At 38.6% G+C, this 26,248-nt stretch overlaps 1 protein-coding gene across 6 annotated transcripts in view; it reads right to left on the bottom strand.

Moving 5' to 3' along the window:
* Positions 1 to 20,480, bottom strand: part of LOC113569091 — a 251,840-nt gene extending 231,360 nt beyond the window's left edge. For 2 of the 6 annotated variants that reach the window (XM_035529667.1, XM_035529668.1), the window contains exon 1: positions 20,400 to 20,480. In XM_035529667.1, coding sequence (XP_035385560.1) covers positions 20,400 to 20,428 — 29 coding nt within the window. In that variant the 5' untranslated portion in view covers positions 20,429 to 20,480. The remainder of the gene's footprint in view (positions 1 to 20,399) is intronic. The other 4 variants (XM_035529662.1, XM_035529665.1, XM_035529663.1 and 1 more) reach the window with 3 other exon arrangements.
* Positions 20,481 to 26,248: the final 5,768 nt, after the last annotated feature.

Here is a 26,248-nt window from a genome sequence, read left to right as displayed (position 1 = left end):
CTGTATGCAACGGTGGCAGAAAATCTTTCACAAGTGGGCGGAACCTTCATACGTTCACATGACTTCGTAGCATGGTTTGCATTTGGTGCATACTGGATACTAAACTGCATACTGCTTTGGGGACCAGTATACAGTATACACTATGCAGTAGGCTACGTTTGGGGCTTCTTCCTGACAGTGTTGGTAAAAGATTTGAAATATTTGAGCATTGAAAGCCAATGCCAAAACAGTGACCCCTGGTGGTCTTTGAAAATTATAGCAGTCACCTTTCAAAACCGTAAAGTACAGCAAAGTATACAACATGCCACCATTTTCAGATTTCATTTTAAAAAATCTGATGATCATTAATGATGTTTAGTTGTTAACGATCTGCAGTAAAATGTTTAAAATAATTGTTTCCCTTTTTATGTGAAAATGGAATACAATAAAATGCTGCAAACTGCACTGGGAGACAACAGGTTGACATGTTCTGAAAGTTTTGTGATGTTTCTTCCCCCTTTTGGCTTCCATATTTTCCAGAAAATTTCAAGTTTTGTAGTAAAAGGATTTCACCCCCTTATAGCAAGCAAGTTATAGGACAGTGCTAAACCTAACAAACAGTCCACCACTATCCAGTCATTAGTCACATGGTAATAGTAACTATCATACAAGCTTCAGTACACTGTGTTGAATCAATGTGCTTTGCAATAGTGATATGAGCTTTGATGCCTCAGTATCCAACATCCCGTCACTACACTGGAGTTCTACTGTATGTATTCTTGCCCTGCCTGTTCGTTTTCCATATTGTTCCCTGTTCCTGTGTTCTAAATCTGTTTATTACTTTTACCTCTGTTTCCCCCTTCCTGCTTATCCTCACTTTGTTTTTTGTTTATCGCGCATTCTGGAAACCTGGTCTTGGATTATGTTTCTCAGTTTGAATTTCCCACAGGGTTTTAATATTTTATGGTCAAATCTCCCATGTGTTCCAGGGATTGTTGTTTTTTCCATTTTTTAATACTTAACCTCTTACTGAATAAATGTTGCTGCTGTTAATTCTTTGTAAACTATACTTTATTTTTCGTCAATAAATCATGATGTAGTCTTACTTGGAACACACAATCTTAAAAGGTGCTACAACCACTGCCTGTGGTAGACTCTTTTTGAGACTGGGGCGTTGAGGTTGAGTGTCCTCTTTTTCTGTCTCAGGTTCTTTGAATGGAACCTTATGAGTTAATGGAGGATGGAGGAAGGTACCCAAATGACGGACTACTCCATCCAATTATTCCAGTACACAACCAGTGCTATCTTTGTAATGTACTGCATACATATACAATAGTAGTAGACAATCTTTCACAAGTGGGCAGAACTTTCATACGTTCACATGACCTCATATTATGGTTTGCATTTGGTGCATAAAGGACACTACACTGAATACTACTTTGGAGACCAGTATGCAGTATACAGTATATACTGAGTGCAGTATGCAGTATACACTATGTAGTAGGCTACGTCTGGAGCTTCATTCTGATGGCGCTGGTAAAAGAATCAAAACATTTGGGCATTGAAAGCCGATGCCAAAACAGTGACCCCTCGTGGTCTTCCGAAATTATAGCAGTCATATTTTCAAAACTGCGAAGTACAGCAAAGTATACAACATGCCACCATTTTCATATTTCCTTTAAAAAATCTGATGATCATTAATAATGTTTTGTTGTTAACTTTCTACAATAAAATGTTTAAAATATTTTTTTTCACATGTACATATAAGTACACTTTTCTGGACATCTGAATATTTAAAAAAAATAGACTTTTTATAAGGTGGGTTAAAATGATACAGCACTGCAAAAATCATGCCAACTATAGTCAACAAGTAATCACTTAATGAGAATAACAATATTTCTCTATGTGGGCAAAATAATAACATGATGCTTAGTCCACATTATATTTGGGCTCCATGCATGTAAATATATCTTTTATTTAAAAATGAACACATTATCTTTTTAACCATTAGTCACTTTGAAACCATTTAAGCCTAGTAAACTCCATTTAAAATGACCTTTAAGTGTTTTAATGAGGAGTTCCTCCAAGTGCGAACTTGTATCAGTTTTCTCTGTACTGGCTGCAAGTAATAAGTTATGATATGCATAATAAATGCTAAATTTAATGGAATAAATGAATAACAAATATGAGGTAGCAATGTGATATTAAAGGTGGTTTAGACTATTGTGTTCAAGTCTGTTTCCAATCCTGGCAGGTCCTGTGTGACTGGGGTTGGAGCTTCACTCAAACAGACCTTTTACATCTTGTTCTGGATTATAATCTGGCTAGTGGAATTCAGTGCCCTTTCTCTACTGGGAGAAAATGATTTTACCATTTTATGTGAGATCATCTGGAGCAGACCATTCACAAATCAGAACAGTTTCCTGTGGCTACAGTGAGGACCTCAGCTGATACTGGCATATTCACCCGCTGCTTTGATATGCTCCTCTTTCATACGTTCACATGACCTCATAGTATGGTTTGCATTTGGTGCATAAAGGACACTACACTGCATACTACTTTGGAGACCAGTATGCAGTTTACAGTATATACTGAGTGCAGCATTCAGTATACACTATGTAGTAGGCTACGTCTGGAGCTTCATTCTGATGGTGCTGGTAAAAGAGTCGAAACATTTGGGCATTGAAAGGCGATGCCAAAACAGTGACCCTTGCTGGTCGTCTGAAATTAAAGCAGTCATCCTTTCAAAACTGCGAAGCAAAACAAACCATACAACACGCCAACATTTTATATTTCATTTAAAAAATCTGATGATCATTAATGATGTTTAGTTGTTAACACTCTACAATGAAATGTTTAAAATAATTGTTTCCTTTTTCATGTGAAAATGTAATACAATAAAATGCTGCAAACTGCACTGGGAGGCAACAGGTTGACATGTTCTGAAAGTTTTGTGACGTTTCTTCCCCTTTTTGGCTTCCATATTTTCCATATAGGACAGTGCTAAACCTAACAAACAGTCCCACCACTATCCAGTCATTAGTCACATGGTAATAGTAACTATCATACAAGCTTCAGTACACTGTGTTGAATCAATGTGCTTTGCAATAGTGATATGAGCTTTGATGCCTCAGTATCCAACATCCCGTCACTACACTGGAGTTCTACTGTATGTATTCTTGCCCTGCCTGTTCATTTTCCATATTGTTCTCTGTTCCTGTGTTCTTAACCTCTTACTGAATAAATGTTGCTGCTGTTAATTCTTTGTAAACTATAATTTATAATTTGTCAATAAATCATGATGTAGTCTTATTTGGAACACACAAGCTTAAAAGGTGCTACTGTCAGTCCAATATCAGTGATTTTGGTGGGCTCGTTTGATACAGTTAAGGAGCTGTTATAATGTTAGTATGGAAATTAGATGTAGTTCCACATCACACAGTTATTCATGAAGCAATATAAATGACATGTGATAAACAAGGAGTTTATACAGAGCTTTTGCATAAGGGTGCTCGGTCTTGTGAACCAATTGGTTAGAACTTGGACGTGTTTTGTGGTTGGTTTGTCTTGCTTATTTGTTTGATTTTATTGATAGGTATGTATCCATTTTATAAAACAGGCCAGGTAGAGGGTTAAAAACAGAAATTAACATACAGATACAGACCAACAAATCACTGACATGATAGTAAAAATAAAGTACATTCAAGATCCCCATGTCAGTCCACAGAGCTCCATGAGAATAATCTGAGAACAGTCAATTCCTAAATAAATGAAGGGCCATAAATGGTGTGATACTGGTAGAGCTCCTTTCTTAAATCCACATACATTACTAGTAAGAGGTTTGTCATGTCTGCCTGTGACGGCTCCTCCTTTTACCAGCAGAGGTCGCCAATTTCTGAATAGCGACTAACTGTCACACACTTGTCTATTACTGACCCTATTAAGGGTATTTAAACCCCTCACGCTTAAAGGTGTGAAGTCTAAGACACTACGACATTAAACCTGCACTTGCTTCTATGCTTTATCTGGCTCTCCTTTGTGGCACTTATCTGATACATGTTTGAGGTAAATTCATAAAAAAATTACTTCTCAGAACTTTTTCAGATCACGTTACTACGGAGATTTGATGGCTTGTTTATTCATTTTACCCTCCTCAACAAACACTTAATCTCTAATGTAGTGATTTATATATACTGTAAAGTAAGGTTAATTTATTAGGTTCATTCAAACCTTACTTCTGATTTAGTATCTGAATGTGGAGTTGGCCAAACATTTATAATCCTGAACTCATACCAAATGCAAATCAAGATTTCATTCACACATCTAACCTGCACCATCTGCTGATCACTCACAGAGACCAACTCACAAAAACAAAGACCAGCTAAAATCTCATTAACATGCAAAACAAACAGGTTCAAACTTAAACGTTACTCCTGTAATAAAATCTTCTCACTCACCTCAGCTGGGAGATGTAGGGCAGACACTGAAGGAAACTCCTCACTTCACTCTCTTCATCTGACCAGCCTCTCAGCTCTACTGGTTTCTTCACTGTTTGGAGTTTCAGCACTTCTAGGAAGAGGGAGGTCATTCTCTCTGAGAGGTCTATGTACCAGACTGCAGGAACTGACTGGTAAACTGGCTGTAATGCTGGAAGGACAATCCTGCCTATTTGAGTCTCATAGTCCTTCACGTGTGAATACAGATCCAGCAGGAAATCACACTGATCAACACTCTCATAATCTACAGGGAAGGTTGTGTAGCTGCACACTGATGTCAGCATCTTAGTGAAACTCTCCCCTGTAGCTGCATCACACTCTGCTGCTGCAACAGTCAGCTTCAGCAGAAACTCTAATCCAGATCTTCTCTTGTTGAAATTATAATAAAAAGGATGCTCAAACCTGTTGGAATACAAAGAGTCAATAAGAGACATTTAACAAAAATAAAACAATAAAAAAGCAGAAACCTAATTAATAACAAAGTAAAAAGAGACAGTGGCCAAGCTCACATTAACTGTCAATCAGCTTCAACCAGCTCAATCATACAACCATGCAGGTAGAACAGCTCAAACTGAAGTAGCACAAATTAATTGAACTGGCGGTGTACAGCAGGTGTGAACACAATGTATACAATGATTGCTCTCCACCCATAATGCATCCTACTGGAGAAAGTTTGTTTCTTCAGCTTCATTGACTAAGAAATTGAATGCCAAATGATATTATACATTTCATGATTTCATGTTTTACATTTGTTTTTATCGCTTGACCGTTTAACACGGGATATGATGCCTGTAAAGATGAGGGTGAAGTGCTGGAGGTCAAAGGTCACTGCGCTCAGCTCCACTACACTGAAGAGCACTACTACACTCCACTATAGTGATGCCTAACTATGTGTTCCTTTCTGTTGTTTCTGTTCGTTTCCGCCCCTTGTTCCAGTTTTCCCCACCCTTGATTTGTCTCATCTGTTTCTTTTCTGATTTGATTGCTCTGTGTATTTATACCTCGTGTTTCTGTGTCTTCATCTCTTGGTTTTTTGGGCTGTCTTCACCCTTTTTGTTTGAGTAGTGATGGACAGAGGAAACCATTGCAGTGCTTGAAATGGCCTACTACATACTACTGAAATACTGATAGGGCCACCAAACCAGTACGCTGTATGCAGTATGAGAATAAAATACATTTTTCTAGTATGAGAAAGATACCCAAATGACGTCCTACTCCAGCCTAATATTCCAGTAGGCGACCAGAGCTCTTTGTAGCGTACTGCATCCCGTATGCAACGGTGGCAGGAAATCTTTCACAAGTGGGCGGAACCTTCATACGTTCACATGACTTCGTAGCATGGTTTGCATTTGGTGCATACTGGATACTATACTGCATACTGCTTTGGGGACAGTAAACACTATGTAGTAGGCTACGTTTGGGGCTTCTTCCTGACAGTGTTGGTAAAAGATATGAAACATTGGAGCATTGAAAGGCGATGGTCTTTGAAAATTATAGCAGTCATAATTTCAAAACTGTGAAGTACAGGAAAGTATACAACACGACACCATTTTCATATTTCATTTAAAAAATCTGATGATCATTAATGATGTTTAGTTGTTAACGTTCTACAATAAAATGTTGAAAATAATTGTTTCCCTTTTTATGTGAAAATGGAATACAATAAAATGCTGCAAACTGCACTGGGAGACAACAGGTTGACATGTTCTGAAAGTTTGTGACGTTTCTTCCCCCTTTTGGCTTCCATATTTCCCAGAAAATTTCAAGTTTTGTAGTAAAAGGATTTCACCCCCTTATAACTAGCAAGTTATAGGACAGTGCTAAACCTATCAAACAGTCCCACCACTATCCAGTCATTAGTCACATGGTAATAGTAACTATCATACAAGCTTCAGTACACTGTGTTGAATCAATGTGCTTTGCAATAGTGATATGAGCTTTGATGCCTCAGTATCCAACATCCCGTCACTACACTGGAGTTCTACTGTATGTATTCTTGCCCTGCCTGTTCGTTTTCCATATTGTTCTCTGTTCCTGTGTTCTAAATCTGTTTTTTCTTAGTTTTACCTCCGTGTTTCCCTTCCTGGTTATCCTCACTTTGTTTTTTGTTTATCATGCTTTCTGGAAATCTGCTCTTGGATTATGTTTCTGTTTTTCCTAATATACAAAATTCAACAACACTCTTGTGTATTGCCCTGCCTCTCTCATTGTGACAGCTAATCTCAAGGTCAAACCATTATCTTCACTGAGAGATGCACCTATATTTAAGCAATACCAATTATGCACACAGAATTTTCTAATTACATTCACATGTCTACATATAAGGACATTTTTCTGGACATATTTTCAAAAATTTGATTTTTTTAAAAGGTGGGTTTAAATGATACAGCACAACAAAAAGCATGCCGACTATAGGCAATAAGAAATCTTTGAATTAGAATAACTTAATATTTCTGTGTGTGGGTAAAATAATAATATGATTCTTAGTCCACGTTATATTTAGGCTCCATGCATGTATATATATATATATATATATATATATATATATATATATATATATATATATCTTTTATTTAAAAATTAACACATTGTCTTTTTAACCATTAGTCACTTTGAAACCATTTAAGCCCAGTAAACTCCATTTAAAATGACCTTAAAGTGTTTTAATGAGGAGTTCCTCCAAGTGCGAACTTGTATCAGTTTTCGCTGTACTGGCTGCAAGTAATAAGTTACGATATGCATAATAAATGCTAAATTTAATGAAATAAATGAATAACAAATATGAGGTTGCGATGTGATTTTAAAGGTGGTTTAGACTATTGTGTTCAAGTCTGTTTCCAATCCTGGCAGGTCCTGTGTGACTGGGGTTGGAGCTTCACTCAAACAGACCTTTTACATCTTCTTCTGGATTATAATCTGGCTAGTGGAATTCAGTGCCCTTTCTCCACTGGGAGAAAATGATTTTACCATTTTATGTGAGATCATCTGGAGCAGACCATTCACAAATCAGAATAGTTTCCTGTGGCTACAGTGAGGACCTCAGCTGATACTGGCATATTCACCCACTGCTTTGATATGCTCATCTCACAGATGTCACAACAAAACCCCAGAATATCTACAATGTAGATGAGACAGGATGTGACTGGTCCATGACAAATCCTGTAAGATTATGTACCGGAGTACAGGTGGAAGTGGGAGGGAACAGAACCGTCTGCATCACTGGGAAAGTTGCAGTTCTTGGTGTCAAGGTTGTTGGAGAAGATGGTGCTTTTAGACTATTTCATAAATCTCTTCCTTAAAGAATCCACTCAGTTCTCAGACTGAACTTCCCACAGGGTTTTAATATTTGATGGTCAAATCTCCAATGTGTTCCAGGGACTAATGTTCCAACTGGGGGCTTTTTTTCATTTTTTAACACTTAACCTCTTACTGAATAAATGCTGCTGCTGTTAATTCCTTGTAAACTATTGTCAGGAATGGCTGTCATCCTGCCGTCCCTGTTGTCATGGTTTCTGTGTCGTCTGTTTTCCTGCGCTCCCTGCTTCCATGCCTTGGTTTCATTTTCTCCACCCCTCATTTGATTGCTTGCACATGTCCCTCATTTCTACCTTTGGTTCATGTATTTAAACCCTGTTGTGTGCCTTGGTTGGGGCTGTTCATTGATGGTTATATATGTTTATTCTAATGGTTGTTTCTTTGTACTCCGTGCCTTCGTGTTATCCTAGCCTCTGTGTTTCCTGCTCTGTTATAGCCTGCTTATCCTGTGTGCTTTCGTGTGTTTAGTTCTCGTCGCTGTTTGTGTTTAGTTACTCGTGTATTCTAGCCCTTGTCTCGTTTGTCATGTATCCCCATGCTCTCCGTGTTGGCTCAATGACCCTGAACTGTTAGAACGACTCTGATTCTGGATTTGCCCCTATTAAATCTCGCTCTTCTCCGCACGTGTGTCCGCCTCCTTACCGCTCAACATTACAACTATACTTTATAATTTGTCAGTAAATCATGATGTAGTCTTATTTGGAACACACAAGCTTAAAACGTGCTACTGTACCAATTAAGTCGATGCCAGACTTTTGACTTACTTTATAAAATATCTATTTTAAATTATAAAATGGACATTTTATAATATAATAAATACATTTTCAAATTAGAGATTAATCATTCCTTTGCCTAACAGAGATCCATTTTAAATCAGCCCAATATCAATTCAATATGGAAAATGCCTGAAAAACATTTTTTTGGGGCTCATTGGATACAGTTAATGAGCTGTTATATTAGTATGGAAATTAGATGTAGTTCCCTATCACACAGTTATTCTTGAAGTAATATATATGACATGTGATAAACAACAGTCAATTGAGACTGAGAACAGTCAATTCCTAAATAATTAAAGTGCCATAAATGTTGTGAAACTGGTAGAGCTTCTCTCTTAAATACAGAGATTCACTAGTAAACCATTGAGGTTTATTGTCATGTAGGCCTGTGACGTTTCCTCCTTTCACCAGCAGAGGGCGCCAATTCCTGAATAGCGCCCAATTGTTGCTCATTTGTTGTCTATTACTGACCCTATTAAGGGTATTTAAACCCCTCAATCTTAGATGTGAAGTATTAGACACTAAGACATCAAACGTACACTTGATATTGTACTTTATCTGACTCTCCTTTGTGACACATATCTGATACATGTTTGAGATAGATTCGTAAAAAATTATTTATCAGACCTTTTTCAGATCACTTTACTGCTGAGATTTGATGGCTTGTTTATTAATTTTACCTTCCTCAGCAAACACTTAATCTCTAATGTAGTGATTTATATATACTTTGAAGTGAGGTTAATTTATTAGGTTCATTCAATGCTTATTTCTGATTTAGTATCTGAATGTGGAATTGGCCAAACCTTTAGAATCCTGAACTCATGCTAAATGCAAATCAACATTTCATTCACACATCTAACTTGCACCATCTGCTGATCACTCACAGAGACCAACTCACAAAAACAAAGACCAGCTAAAATCTCATTAACATGCAAAACAAACAGATTCAAACTTAAACGTCACCCCTGTAATACTTATAAAAGCTTCTCACTCACCTCAGCTGGGAGATGTAGGGCAGACACTGAAGGAAACTCCTCACTTCACTCTCTTCATCTGACCAGTCGATAAGCTCCACTGGTTTCTTCACTGTTTGGAGTTTCAGCACTTCTAGGAAGAGGGAGGTCTTTCTCTCTAAGAGGTCTATGTTCCAGACTGCAGGAGCTGACTGGTAAACTGGCTGTAATGCTGGAAGGACAATCCTGCCTGTTTGAGTCTCATAGTTCTTCACTTGTAAGAACAGATCCAGCAGGAAATCACACTGAACTTCAGAACTGTAATTTTCATCATCTCCATCTAAAGGGAAGGTTGTGTAGCTGCACACAGATGTCAGCAGCTTAGTGAAACTCTCTCCTGTAGCTGCATCACACTCTGCTGCTGCAACAGTCAGCTTCAGCAGAAACTCTAATGCAGATCTTCTCTTTTCTTCATCATAATGAAACCTGTTGGAATACAGACAGTCAAAAACTAGAGATTAAACAAAATTAAAACAATAAAATAAGCATCACTACAAAGTAATAAGAGAGATACTGAAATTACAACCCACATAACTGGGCGGAACACTTGATTTCTATTACAGTGACCACACCCACAGTCAACTCACTCATGCAACCATACAGATAGCAGGACAGCACAAACTGGGCTAAAATGAACTGGCTGTGTAATGCAGGTCTATCAACAACAAACCAAAATCTTTAATGCCCCACAAACAAAAAACTAACCACAAATTAATTTTATGATATTGTCAGCTGGTTTATGCTTTGGTGCTTCGTGCTTGACTGTTTCCTCCTGTTGACCATGTTGCACAGGACATGATGCCTGTAAGGATGAAGGTGAAGTGTTGGAGGTCAAAGGTCACTGCTCTCAGCTCCACTACAGTGCTGTGAGGGAAGGCTGGTGACTGTAACCCTCCTCCTTACTATCCTGCCCTTTAACACACTGTGTCTGTGCTGCGTCCTTGGGGACTTTTTTCAGTTGTTTCTTCGTGCTGTGCTGTTAGAATTTGTTTTTCAGGTCACATACACGAGGTGCACCAAGAACCAGCGAGCTGTCGAGATGACATCGTCACAACAACGGACGACCTGACTGGTTAAAGGGATAATTAACCTCCTGTTAAATATCTGTGTCGTGGATGTGTAGGTGCTCCGTGGTGTCCTGCTCAGTAGACATCACGTGTGCCACGGTAGACGCTGCTCTGTAGGGTTCTGATTTGATACAATCACTGCGTGTGGTAGACTCTTTTTGAGACTGGGGTGTTGAGGTTGACTGTCCTCTTTTTCTGTCTCAGGTTCTTTGAATGGGGCCTTATGAGTTAATGGAGGATGGAGGAAGGTACCCAAATGACGTACTACTCCAGCCAATTATTCCAGTACACAACCAGAGCCATCTTTGTAATGCACTGCATGCATATACAACAGTAGTGGACAATCTTTCACAAGTGGGCAGAACTTTCATACGTTCACATGACCTCACAGTATGGTTTGCATTTGCTGCATAAAGGACACTACACTGCATACTGCTTTGGGGACCAGTATACACTATGTAGTAGGCTACGTTTGGGGCTTCTTCCTGACAGTGTTGGTAAAAGATTTGAAACATTGGAGCATTGAAAGGTGATGCCAAAACAGTGACCCCTGGTGGTCTTTGAAAATTATAGCAGTCATAATTTCAAAACTGTGAAGTACAGGAAAGTATACAACACAACACCATTTTCATATTTCATTTAAAAAATCTGATGATCATTAATGATGTTTAGTTGTTAACGTTCTACAATAAAATGTTGAAAATAATTGTTTCCCTTTTTATGTGAAAATGGAATACAATAAAATGCTGTAAACTGCACTGGGAGACAACAGGTTGACATGTTCTGAAAGTTTTGTGACGTTTCTTCACCCTTTTGGCTTTCATATTTCCCAGAAAATTTCAAGTTTTGTACTAAAAGGATTTCACCCCCTTATAGCTAGCAAGTTATAGGACAGTGCTAAACCTATCAAACAGTCCCACCACTATCCAGTCATTAGTCACATGGTAATAGTAACTATCATACAAGCTTCAGTACACTGTGTTGAATCAATGTGCTTTGCAATAGTGATATGAGCTTTGATGCCTCAGTATCCAACATCCCATCACTACACTGGAGTTCTACTGTATGTATTCTTGCCCTGCCTGTTCGTTGTCCATATTGTTCTCTGTTCTCGTGTTCTTAATCTGTTTTTTATTACTTTTACCTCCGTGTTTCCCTTCCTGGTTATCCTCGCTTTGTTTTTTGTTTATCATGCATTCTGGAAATCTGCTCTTGGATTATGTTTCTGTTTTTCCTAATAAACAAAGTTCAACAACACACTTGTGTCTTGCCCTGCCTCTCGCATTGTGACAGCTAATCTCAAGGTCAAAACATTAGCTTCACTGAGAGATGCACCTATATTTAAGCAATACCAATTATGCACACAGAAGTTTCTAATTACATTCACATGTCTACATATAAGGACATTTTTCAGGACATCTGAATATTTTCAAAAATTAGATTTTTTAAAAAGGTGGGTTTAAATGATACAGCACAACAAAAAGCATGCCGACTACAAGCAATAAGCAATCTTTGAATGAGAATAACATAATATTTCTGTGTGTGGGTAAAATAATAATATATGATGCTTAGTCCACGTTATATTTGGGCTCCATGCATGCAAATATATCTTTTATTTAAAAATTAACACATTGTCTTTTTAACCATTAGTCACGTTGAAACCATTTAAGCCTAGTAAACTCCATTTAAAATGACCTTAAAGTGTTTTAATGAGGAGTTCCTCCAAGTGCGAACTTGTATCAGTTTTCGCTGTACTGGCTGCAAGTAATAAGTTACGATATGCATAATAAATGCTAAATTTAATGGAATAAATGAATAACAAATATGAGGTTGCGATGTGATTTTTAAAGGTCACCCACTGCTTTGATATGCTCATCTCACAGATGTCACAACAAAACCCCAGAATATCTACAATGTAGATGAGACAGGATGTGACTGGTCCATGACAAATCCTGTAAGATTATGTACCGGAGTACAGGTGGAAGTGGGAGGGAACAGAACCGTCTGCATCACTGGGAAAGTTGCAGTTCTTGGTGTCAAGGTTGTTGGAGAAGATGGTGCTTTTAGACTATTTCATAAATCTCTTCCTTAAAGAATCCACTCAGTTCTCAGACTGAACTTCCCACAGGGTTTTAATATTTGATGGTCAAATCTCCAATGTGTTCCAGGGACTGGGGGCTTTTTTTCATTTTTTAACACTTAACCTCTTACTGAATAAATGCTGCTGCTGTTAATTCTGTTAATTCTTTGTAAACTAAAGATTAATCTTTCATTTGCCCAGCAGAGATCCATTTTAAATCAGTCTAATATCAGTTCAATATGGAAAATTCCTGAAAAACGATTTTGGTGGGCTTATTGGATACAGTTAATGAGCTGTTATATTAGTATGGAAATTAGATTTAGTTCCATATCACACAGTTATTCTTGAAGCAATATATATGACATGTGATAAACAAGGAGTTTATGCAGAGCTTTTACATAAGGGTGCTCGGTCTTGTGAACCAAGTGGTTAGAACTTGGACGTGTTTTTTCGTTTCTTTGTTTGTTTGTTTGTCTTGCTTAATTGTTTGATTTTATTGATGGGTATGTATCCATTTTATAAAACAGGCCAGGTAGAGGGTTAAAAACAGAAATTAACATGCAGATACAGACCAACAAATCACTGACATGATAGTAAAAATAACAAAGTACATTCAAGATCCCCATGTCAGCCCACAGAGCTCCATGAGAATAATCTGAGAACAGTCACTTCCTAAATAACTGAAGGGCCATAAATGTGGTGATACTGGTAGAGCTCCTCTCTTACATACATATACGTTACTAGTAAGAGGTTTGTCACGTCTGCCTGTGACAGCTCCTCCTTTTACCAGCAGAGGTCGCCAATTTCTGAATGGCGACTAATCATCACACTTGTTTATTACCGACCCTATTAAGGGTATTTAAACCCCTCACGGTTAAAGGTGTGACGTCTAAGACACTATGACATTAAACCTGCACTTGATTCTATGCTTTATCTGGGACTCCTTTGTGACACCTACATGATATATGTTTGAGGTAGATTCATAAAAAATTACATCTCAGAACTTTTTCAGATTTTTCATATCACGTTACTATTGAGATTTGATGGCTGGTTTAATAATTTTACCCTCCTCAGCAAACACTTAATCTCTAATGTAGTGATTTATATGTACTTTGAAGTTAGGTTAATTTATTAGGTTCATTCAACCATTATTTCTGATTTAATATCTGAATATGGAGTTGGCCAAACCTTTATATTACTGAACTCATACCAAATGCAAATCAAAATTTCATTCACACATCTAACCTGCACCATTATCTGCTGATCACTCACAGAGACCAACTCACAAAAACAAAGACCAGCTAAAATCTCATTAACATGCAAAACAAAGAGTTTCAAAGTTAAACACACCTCCTGTAATACTTATAAAAGCTTCTCACTCACCTCAGCTGGGAGATGTAGAGCAGACACTGAAGGAAACTCCTCACTTCACTCTCTTCATCTGTAAAGCCGCTCAGCTCCACTGGTTTCTTCACTGTTTGCAGTTTCAGCACTTTTAGGAAGAGGGAGGTCTTTCTCTCTGAGACATTTATGCACCACTCTGAAATATGGTATGAAAATAGTAACCATTTAAAATGACTTAAAGCGTAAAGTTGTGAATTTATCACCATATAGAACTATTACCAGAGGTTAAACTCACTGTCTACAGGGACCTCTGCTTCCTCACTGGGTCTGCTCATATCTCCCTCTCCATAGACAGCGGAGACTCTGACTCTGTAACAGGTGCTGCAGGGGACAGTTATGGTGCATTCACACCCAGGCCCCTCTGTTAGAATGGACTGCCAGCCCTCCAGAGCAGCCTCCATATACTCCACCATGTAGCAGAGCACAGGGGTGTCTCCATCAGCCTTCCTCCAGGTAACAGTCAGAGATTTCTGAGTCTGTTTGAGAAGTATAGGTCCAGGTCTGGCTCTAGGAAGCGTCTGGAACTCTTTGATTCTGCTATAGTTGCTCATGCTGTTATAGTTCATTACAGTGTATCTGAGCTGATACTGAGCTGCTGGTGTCAGACCCCAAACCACACAGTTCTCTCCAGTACAAAAGACACTTTTCCATTTCCTATCAGCAATGTTTCTGCAGCTCACTGTTCTGAATTCAATTCTGTAATGATTAAGCACTTGGGTCTCGGATCTTTGCAGCCTCACAGTAACACTAGTTTGTTTTATATTAAGTATTTCTGGGAGCTCTGGCTTCATCTCAAGGTTCACACTGCAGTTCACAATATTACCACACTGGTAAAGATATATAGAAGATCCAGGAAGCTGTGGCACAGGTACAACTGCAGCGATGAACTCTGTCTGGTCTGCATCTTCATTTGTCTCTTTTGTGCACATAAATGAATGAAGATCAGAGAGGATTTTCTGACTGGTATCAGGAAGTCTGAATGGTAGATGTGTCTCTTGTGTGTTGACTGTGCTCACTAAATCAATGTGCTGCTTCAGAGCTGAGAGAAATGGATCTTTATCCTCCAATGAGGTGAGAGTGAAACACAACACTGTGTCCTGGGAGTCCCGTACGATGCACATCAACTCCTCCTGTGATTTTACAGTGGTGATGTTTTTCTCTCTGCATGCCTGCAAAGCCCTCACCTCAGCATCTTTGTTTAGGAACCACTGCTGGATGTTCTCTGGACTGAAAGGTGATTGGCCATGTCTATTCAGAAGATCTTCCAAACCCCTCCCCTCTTTTTGTCCTCTCTCTCGTTTGGTCTTAATGCAGGAGGCCAGTGCTTTCTGAATCTCTAACTGATATTTCTGCAGATGAAAAGAAATCTCAGAAAGAGATTCTTTGACAGCTGGAAACCTTGTAAAGACACCAAGACTGGAGTAAATGGTCGTCATATCAAGACAAATGCTAAGATGGCACTTCAGATGCTCCAGAACATTCTCTGTTTTGAACAGTATGTGTTCATTTAATTCTCCAACTACACAAGCAGATGTTTGGTCCACATTCTTCAGAGGGTAGAGCCAGACTTTCAGAGGGACTGTTTTCTCACCTTGTGGCCCTAAGGTTTGTAAGGAGCTGTACATTTTTATTGCTGTATCAAAATTCACAGAACTTTTAAAATTGCCTTTATCAGTATAAACAGCACAATCAAACAAACATTTTGTCTTCTGATTTTCATCAAGAGCAGAAAGTAGTTCAGTTGCACTATGGGAAATGAAATTTCTCTTGATTACTTCATTTAGTGCAGTACTTCCCTCCCGGCTTTCCCTTTTGTCATCAAAGACAAAAAACGCTTGGATTCCATAGAGCACAGCCACAACCACGTGTGTAGCTGTTTTCTGACTGGTCAGCGACAGAGGAGCTCCACTGTGCAACAGCGTGTGACTGAGCATGTCCAGTCTGGTGGAGGTTCTGTAGCACAGAGTGACTCTGTCCTGCAGCTGAGACTGAGTGGGGTGATTCAGAAAGGCAGCAGCTCCAGACACCTCCACCAATCCAGCTACAACACTGGCCCTTAGAGGAGTGGTCAGGTCCAGAGCTCCGAGTCTCTCCTGCAGGGAGTCTCTCTCTAAAATACGCACATCCGTGTCGGGTCGAGACAGAGATAGTTTCATAGAGGACAGAGTGCTCTCATCCCATAGAAAGGCATCTACGATAAAAATAATCAAATATCACAGCATCAACAAATCTGTATTATGGCCACAAAATTAAGTTGGATCACCTCAACATTGTAGATTTCTACTCAGCTTGTGTCTGGTCCAGCATCTACAGCTAAACAATTACCTGATCCCTTTTACTTTTTATGTGGCGTAACTACACATATTACATATATAGTACTGTGCCAAAGGCTTAGATACCCCATGAAATTTCAATTAATCAATCTAAACAGTAATTGGAGATTTCCAAATCTCCCTGCGAGGAGCATAATAAATGCCTCAAACACACGGAAATATAGTTAGGATTTACAGACGGATACAACTGAATCTCTTTTCTATTTGATGCATTTCCATGGAAGCATCAAAAACCAAGTTTTTTTGCCAACGTGAACAACAATGTAGAATGTAAAATATGAAGCTGTGTGTTGCAAAACATGTAAACTCTAGTGTACATGTAGAGTGTATTAAGCAAAGTACAGTATTACAGTAAACCCTTTTACCTGAGCTGAAAGAATCACTGCGACAGTCATAAAACATCCCAAGATTCAAATGACGTCCAAGAGCAGCCATTTCTACTAAGCCTGAAGACAGTGGTGTGAGATTCACTGGTTACTTAACTGTGGTACTGAATCTAATCATACAGACGTTACAGAGAAAACTACAGGTGAGAAACATAACTGAAATGGCAGTATTTTAACCCACCTTTTTCAAGTCTTCTGCAGAGTATCTTTGTCAGGTAAGTCAGTTCTGTATCAGCTCTCTGCAGGTCAAAAAGGACAAAACAGTAAATGTTTACATTTCAAAACACAGGGACTGTGCAATTATGGATAAGTTTTCTCCAGTGTAACAAAAAAGTGTGAACTTACCTCAACTTTTGTTGTCAACTCTTTGTTTTCCTTTAGGAGATAATTAATCACATTCTCCATCTTGTTCTCTTCTAATGAATTAAATTTTCTGATTTTCTGATGTTGATTTACTGATGTGTTTAGCTGCCACAGAAAAAGTCATTTATTCAAGATTTTTATTAAAAGAATCTGTGATTTGTACACAACACTTTGTGTATAAAAATGTATTACTTTAAATGCAAGATTTTTAAAAAAGAAATTTGTTACTAATGATTTGTTAGTCTTGTCTATCAGATGTCAGAGTCACAAATAAAGTCTGAAATCTTGGTTCAGAGACAACCCACTCTAAAATACCACACAATCTGGTATTTAAATTCCCTCATATCACATACAACCATCAAAAGTAATTCCCACCGAGTTGCATGTGAATGACCATTTTGAATAACCTACCTCATCAGTAGGAGCTTCACTTTTGGCTATCACTATATCATGCTCTTTGTGTTCCTCCATCATACATATAAAACATATGAAGGTCTGGTCAGTTTTGCAGAAGACCTCCAGGGCTCTGTGATGCAGTTTGCAGAGTCTCTGGTCCAGGTCTTCAGTCGCCTCCACCAGCGTGTGTCTCTGCAGGGCTGCTACTGTGTAGTGCTGCCTCACATGGGTTTCACAGTACGACGCAAGGCAGGTCAGACAGGACTTCACCGCTCTGAGCTTCCTCCCAGTGCAGAAATCACAGACCAGGTCTCCAGGTCCAGCATAGCAGAGAGCAGGAAGAGCAGGACTGAACCCAGCCTGCTGCAGCTTCTCTACCATTTTAGCCAGCTCTGAGTTTGGCTTCAGTTCAGGACGAGTGTTAAATCTCTTCCTACACTGAAGACAGGAGTAGCTTCCTATATGGCCTGGTTTGGTCCAGTAGGTCTGGATGCAGGATTTACAGTAACTGTGTCCACAGGGGATGGAGACTGGCTCCGTCAGCACGTCTGTACACACTGAACACCTGAAGTGATCCTCCGTCAGCAGAATAGCTGACAACTCACTATGTTTAATGTACACATAAAAATCAGTCACCACAACTCAAAATGTCAACTGAAACTGTGAAAGAGGAATGCACTTCATATCAGTACTTGATATCTGCAGAGGACATTTAGTCTCTAAATAGTTTGATATACTGAACTTTTCAGTCATGATAATGATGTTATTTAATCATATATTGAGAGTGAGAGAGGGGAGAGAGAAAATGTCTGTGTTAAATTAATCTCTCCCATTGTTAAACATAATGGGTCAATCCATTGACTGATCACCTTTCACAGAGGTGTATGACAGAGCTTGTGAAGTAAGTCTGTCATGGATGAATAGAACAGTTTCATGTTTTACTCTCCATTCAGTAACTCATCATTACGAGTCAACTGGTAGTGATAAAACATCACTTTTCTGTTATGAACTTGTTATAATTGGATAAAACAAATGCCCTTCATTCAGTGACTGTCAAGCAAGTTTTACTCTCCACTCAGCAACACATCACCAGTAAACTCCAATTTAAAAAACAAAAAACAATAAAACTAGAAAGCAAAATTGTTCTGTCATCAATTTTTAATAATTACTAAACATATAAGAGAGAAAAAATAACTTTAAGACAAAGTAAACTCACGCAAGACGCAACATAATGGGTCGATCCATTGATTGGTCAGATTTGGCAGATACGCATGTTGGAGCTGGAGATGTTGTTTCTAGCTTCATTCTGTGTGTATAGAAACAAAATGTTTTAAAATACAACTTTCTCCTAAAACCAATACAATGACAAAACTCCATATCACTGTTCTGGAATCAGAATTACAAAAAATACATCAACAAAATGCACATCAAAAGTAGTTCTCAAGTAAGCACACCTAAATAAGCTACATCAACAGAGCAGTCAACAATCCAATTCATTTTACTGATGGGAACAGAGTTTGAGATGATAAACCTGGTTAACCACGCTCATGCTATTTATGTTGGTTATTCACATTCACGTTATAAAGACTGGGTCTCCTATTACTTTTTCCAATTGAAAACGGGTCCATACTCAGAGAGAGAGAAACAAGACAATGTTAAAAGTAAACACCCATTGGTGAACATAATGGGTCGATCCATTGACTGGTCAGAAAAAAACAGTCCTTTCTTTCACGTACTGCACCAGATTCAAAATGTCTTAATGGTAACAACGCTACACCATGCAAAAAGTGCAACACTGCATGTAATTCCTGTCACCATGGTGATAATAAGCAACAGTGTTAACTTACCACTGCACTAAATGCACCTGTGCTCAAGGTGAAAACAATCAAAACTCACATGTAAATGAGTCCACACATATTAAAGAATTACGACAAAAGACAGATGACTGACTAACTCCAGTGATGACAATAGTGGTACACTGAAAACTACCAGTTGCATAAAAAATATACTGCATTTGTAACTTTTACCAAGGTGGGAGCTGCATGGTTGTGCTCAGTTGATGATTTCAGGACTTCTAAGTCATGTCAAAGCAGTAAAATGTTCTTAGCTCAGTCTATTTCTGTTTATAGTTTATCTGTTTATAGAACTCTTGAGAAACTGTTTAAACATATTCATGCTAACTATTTGTCACGATCAGTCCCTCCCAGATTTTAGCTTCCGTGGTTTCCCTGTCTTGTGTTTTTTAGTTCCGTTCCATAGTTTTGTTTTCTCCTCCCCTCGGTTGATTTTTCACACCTGTCTCTCATTTCTAGTATTAAGTTCATGTATTTAAACCCTGTCTTGATCCCAGTGTTTTGGCTGTTCATTGTTAGGCTTCATTGCATTTATGTTGAATGGTTGCGTTTATGTGTTTGGTTATTTTGATGTTTTTGCAAAGCCTATAAGTTTGTACTACGTGCTTTTGTGTTTTCTTAGCCCTGAGATTTCCCAAGTCTTTGTTTGAGCCTGCTTGCCCTGTTTGCTTCCGTGTGTTTGTTTTGTTTGCTCATGTATCCCGTACTCTCCGTGTTGGCTCTTTGACCCTGGACTGCTTTAACGACTCTGATTCTGGATTTGTCCTGAATAAATCTCGCTCTTCTCCGCACATGCGCCCGCCTCCTGACCGCTCAAAGTTACACTATGTTGTTTATTCATACTCTTGATGTAATGAGCCTGGGTATCCTCTTACTTTTGCATATTGGAAATGAGTCCATACTGACAAAGAGAAATGTTTGTGATAAAGTAAACTCACCCATTGCTGAACATAATGGGTCGATCCATTGATTGGTCAGATTTGGCAGATATGCATGTTGGAGCTGGAGATGCTCTTTCTAGCTTCATTCTGTGTGAACAGAATCAAAAGGTTTTAAAATACAACTTTCTCATGAAACCAATACAATGACAAAACTCCATATCACTGTTCTGGAATCAGAATTACAAAAAATACATCAACAAAATGCACATCAAAAGTAGTTCTCAAGTAAGCACACCTAAATAAGCTACATCAACAGAGCAGTCAACGATCCAATTCATTTTACTGATGGGAACAGAGTTTGAGATGATAAACCTGGTTAACCACGCTCATGCTATTTATGTTGGTTATTCACAGTCACGTTATAAAGACTGGGTCTCCTATTACTTTTTCCAATTGAAAATGGGTCCATACTCAGAGAGAGAGAGAAACAAGACAATGTTAAAAGTAAACACCCATTGGTGAACATAATGGGTCGATTCATTGACTGGTCAGAAAAAAAAAACAGTCCTTTCTTTCACTTACTGCACCAGATTCAAAATGTCTTAATGGTAACAACGCTACGCCATGCAAAAAGTGCAACACTGTATGTAATTCCTGTCACCATGGTGATAATAAGCAACAGTGTTAACTTACCACTGCACTAAATGCACCTGTGCTCAAGGTGAAAACAATCAAAACTCACATGTAAATGAGTCCACACATATTAAAGAATTACGACCAAAGACAGATGACTGACTAACTCCAGTGATGACAATAGTGGTACACTGAAAACTACCAGATGCATAAAAAATATACTGCATTTGTAACTTTTACCAAGGTGGGAACTGCATGGTTGTGCTCAGTTGATGATTTCAGGACTTCTAAGTCATGTCAAAGCAGTAACATTTTCTTAGCTCAGTCTATTTCTGTTTATAGTTTATCTCTCTCCCTCGAGAAACTCTTGAGTGTCACGGTACGGCTCCTCCCCCCTCAAATGTGTGCGTGCGTGTCCGTATTGCCACGCCCTCTTGTGTTGTGCACCTGATCCTTGTTGTGTGTAACTGTCTCGTGTCGTATCGTCAAGGTTCTTGGTGTTTGACCCATGTAGTGTGTTTGTGTGTGTGTTGAGTCGTGCTTGTGATTAAAACGTATGTTCTGTTTAACGTGCCTCATACGCACATCCTCCCTAAACCCGTTAAACGTCACAGTGAGAAACTGTTTAAACATATTCATTTTAACAATTTGTCACGATCAGTCCCTCCCAGGTTCTAGCTTCTGTGGTTTCCCTGTCTTATGTTTTTTAGTTCCGTTCCATGGTTTCGTTTTCTCCTCCCCTCGTTTGATTTTTCACACCTGTCTCTCATTTCTAGTATTAAGTTCATGTATTTAAACCCTGTCTTGATCCCAGTGTTTTGGCTGTTCATTGTTAGGCTTCATTGCATTTATGTTGAATGGTTGCGTTTATGTGTTTGGTTATTTTGATGTTTTTGCAAAGCCCATAAGTTTGTACTCCGTGCCTTTGTGTTTTCTTAGCCCCGAGTTTTCCCTAGTCTTTGTTTTACCCTGCTTCCCCTGTTTGCCTCCGTGTGTTTGTTTTGTTTGCTCATGTATCCCTGTACTCTCCGTGTTGGCTCTTTGACCCTGGACTGCTTTAACGACTCTGATTCTGGATTTGTCCTGAATAAATCTCGCTCTTCTCCACACATGCGCCCGCCTCCTGACCGCTCAAAGTTACATTATGTTGTTTATTCGTACTCGTGATGTAATGAGCCTGGGTATCCTCTTACTTTTGCATATTGGGAATGAGTCCATACTGACAAAGAGAAATGTTTGTGATAAAGTAAACTCACCCATTGCTGAACATAATGGGTCGATCCATTGATTGGTCAGATTTGGCAGATATGCATGTTGGAGCTGGAGATGCTCTTTCTAGCTTCATTCTGTGTGAACAGAATCAAAAGGTTTTAAAATACAACTTTCTCATGAAACCAATACAATGACAAAACTCCATATCACTGTTCTGGAATCAGAATTACAAAAAATACATCAACAAAATGCACATCAAAAGTAGTTCTCAAGTAAGCACACCTAAATAAGCTACATCAACAGAGCAGTCAACGATCCAATTCATTTTACTGATGGGAACAGAGTTTGAGATGATAAATAGCATGAGCTTGGTTAACCAGGTTTATGTTGGTTATTCACATTCACGTTATAAAGACTGGGTCTCCTATTACTTTTTCCAATTGAAAATGGGTCCATACTCAGAGAGAGAGAGAAACAAGACAATGTTAAAAGTAAACACCCATTGGTGAACATAATGGGTCGATCCATTGACTGGTCAGAAAAAAAACAATCCTTTCTTTCACTTACTGCACCAGATTCAAAATGTCTTAATGGTAACAACGCAACGCCATGCAAAAAGTGCAACACTGCATGTAATTCCTGTCACCATGGTGATAATAAGCAACAGTGTTAACTTACCACTGCACTAAATGCACCTGTGCTCAAGGTGAAAACAATCAAAACTCACATGTAAATGAGTCCACACATATTAAAGAATAACGACCAAAGACAGATGACTGACTAACTCCAGTGATGACAATAGTGGTACACTGAAAACTACCAGATGCATAAAAAAATATACTGCATTTGTAACTTTTACCAAGGTGGGAACTGCATGGTTGTGCTCAGTTGATGATTTCAGGACTTCTAAGTCATGTCAAAGCAGTAAAATGTTCTTAGCTCAGTCTATTTCTGTTTATAGTTTATCCTTCTCCCTCGAGAAACTCTTGAGAAACTGTTTAAACATATTCATGCTAACTATTTGTCACGATCAGTCCCTCCCAGGTTCTAGCTTCTGTGGTTTCCCTGTCTTATGTTTTTTAGTTCCGTTCCATGGTTTCGTTTTCTCCTCCCCTCGTTTGATTTTTCACACCTGTCTATCATTTCTAGTATTAAGTTCATGTATTTAAACCCTGTCTTGATCCCAGTGTTTTGGCTGTTCATTGTTAGGCTTCATTGCATTTATGTTGAATGGTTGTGTGTTTGGTTGTTTTGATGTTTTTGCAAAGCCCATAAGTTTGTACTCCGTGCCTTTGTGTTTTCTTAGCCCTGAGATTTCCCAAGTCTTTGTTTGAGCCTGCTTGCCCTGTTTGCTTCCGTGTGTTTGTTTTGTTTGCTCATGTATCCCTGTACTCTCCGTGTTGGCTCTTTGACCCTGGACTGCTTTAACGACTCTGATTCTGGATTTGTCCTGAATAAATCTCGCTCTTCTCCGCACATGCGCCCGCCTCCTGACCGCTCAAAGTTACACTATGTTGTTTATTCATACTCTTGATGTAATGAGCCTGGGTATCATCTTACTTTTGCATATTGGGAATGAGTCCATACTGACAAAGAGAAATGTTTGTGATAAAGTAAACTCACCCATTGCTGAACATAATGGGTCGATCCATTGATTGGTCAGATTTGGCAGATATGCATGTTGGAGCTGGAGATGCTCTTTCTAGCTTCATTCTGTGTGAACAGAATCAAAAGGTTTTAAAATACAACTTTCTCATGAAACCAATACAATGACAAAACTCCATATCACTGTTCTGGAATCAGAATTACAAAAAATACATCAACAAAATGCACATCAAAAGTAGTTCTCAAGTAAGCACACCTAAATAAGCTACATCAACAGAACAGTCAACGATCCAATTCATTTTACTGATGGGAACAGAGTTTGAGATGATAAACCTGGTTAACCAAGCTCATGCTATTTATATTGGTTATTCACATTCACGTTATAAAGACTGGGTCTCCTATTACTTTTTCCAATTGAAAATGGGTCCATACTCAGAGAGAGAGAGAAACAAGACAATGTTAAAAGTAAACACCCATTGGTGAACATAATGGGTCGATCCATTGACTGGTCAGAAAAAAAACAGTCCTTTCTTTCACTTACTGCACCAGAATCAAAATGTCTTAATGGTAACAACGCTACGCCATGCAAAAAGTGCAACACTGTATGTAATTCCTGTCACCATGGTGATAATAAGCAACAGTGTTAACTTACCACTGCACTAAATGCACCTGTGCTCAAGGTGAAAACAATCAAAACTCACATGTAAATGAGTCCACACATATTAAAGAATTACGACCAAAGACAGATGACTGACTAACTCCAGTGATGACAATAGTGGTACACTGAAAACTACCAGATGCATAAAAAAATATACTGCATTTGTAACTTTTACCAAGGTGGGAACTGCATGGTTGTGCTCAGTTGATGATTTCAGGACTTCTAAGTCATGTCAAAGCAGTAAAATGTTCTTAGCTCAGTCTATTTCTGTTTATAGTTTATCCTTCTCCCTCAAGAAACTCTTGAGAAACTGTTTAAACATATTCATGCTAACTATTTGTCACGATCAGTCCCTCCCAGGTTCTAGCTTCTGTGGTTTCCCTGTCTTATGTTTTTTAGTTCCGTTCCATGGTTTCGTTTTCTCCTCCCCTCGTTTGATTTTTCACACCTGTCTATCATTTCTACTATTAAGTTCATGTATTTAAACCCTGTCTTGATCCCAGTGTTTTGGCTGTTCATTGTTAGGCTTCATTGCATTTATGTTGAATGGTTGTGTGTTTGGTTGTTTTGATGTTTTTGCAAAACCCATAAGTTTGTACTCCGTGCCTTTGTGTTTTCTTAGCCCTGAGATTTCCCAAGTCTTTGTTTTAGCCTGCTTGCCCTGTTTGCCTCCGTGTGTTTGTTTTGTTTGCTCATGTATCCCCGTACTCTCCGTGTTGGCTCTTTGACCCTGGACTGCTTTAACGACTCTGATTCTGGATTTGTCCTGAATAAATCTCGCTCTTCTCCGCACATGCGCCCGCCTCCCGACCGCTCAAAGTTACACTATGTTGTTTATTCATACTCTTGATGTAATGAGCCTGGGGATCCTCTTACTTTTCCATATTGGGAATGAGTCCATACTGACAAAGAGAAATGTTTGTGATAAAGTAAACTCACCCATTGCTGAACATAATGGGTCGATCCATTGATTGGTCAGATTTGGCAGATATGCATGTTGGAGCTGGAGATGCTCTTTCTAGCATCATTCTGTGTGAACAGAATCAAAAGGTTTTAAAATACAACTTTCTCATGAAACCAATACAATGACAAAACTCCATATCACTGTTCTGGAATCAGAATTACAAAAAATACATCAACAAAATGCACATCAAAAGTAGTTCTCAAGTAAGCACACCTAAATAAGCTACATCAACAGAACAGTCAACGATCCAATTCATTTTACTGATGGGAACAGAGTTTGAGATGATAAACCTGGTTAACCACGCTCATGCTATTTATGTTGGTTATTCACATTCACGTTATAAAGACTGGGTCTCCTATTACTTTTTCCAATTGAAAACTGGTCCATACTCAGAGAGAGAGAGAAACAAGACAATGTTAAAAGTAAACACCCATTGGTGAACATAATGGGTCGATCCATTGACTGGTCAGAAAAAAAACAGTCCTTTCTTTCACTTACTGCACCAGATTCAAAATGTCTTAATGGTAACAACGCTACGCCACGCAAAAAGTGCAACACTGTATGTAATTCCTGTCACCATGGTGATAATAAGCAACAGTGTTAACTTACCACTGCACTAAATGCACCTGTGCTCAAGGTGAAAACAATCAAAACTCACATGTAAATGAGTCCACACATATTAAAGAATAACGACCAAAGACAGATGACTGACTAACTCCAGTGATGACAATAGTGGTACACTGAAAACTACCAGATGCATAAAAAAATATACTGCATTTGTAACTTTTACCAAGGTGGGAACTGCATGGTTGTGCTCAGTTGATGATTTCAGGA

The sequence above is a fragment of the Electrophorus electricus genome, chromosome 9 (assembly GCF_013358815.1).
Source record: "Electrophorus electricus isolate fEleEle1 chromosome 9, fEleEle1.pri, whole genome shotgun sequence".
Lineage (NCBI taxonomy): Eukaryota > Metazoa > Chordata > Actinopteri > Gymnotiformes > Gymnotidae > Electrophorus > Electrophorus electricus.
This window is presented reverse-complemented; position numbering and strand designations above follow the sequence as displayed.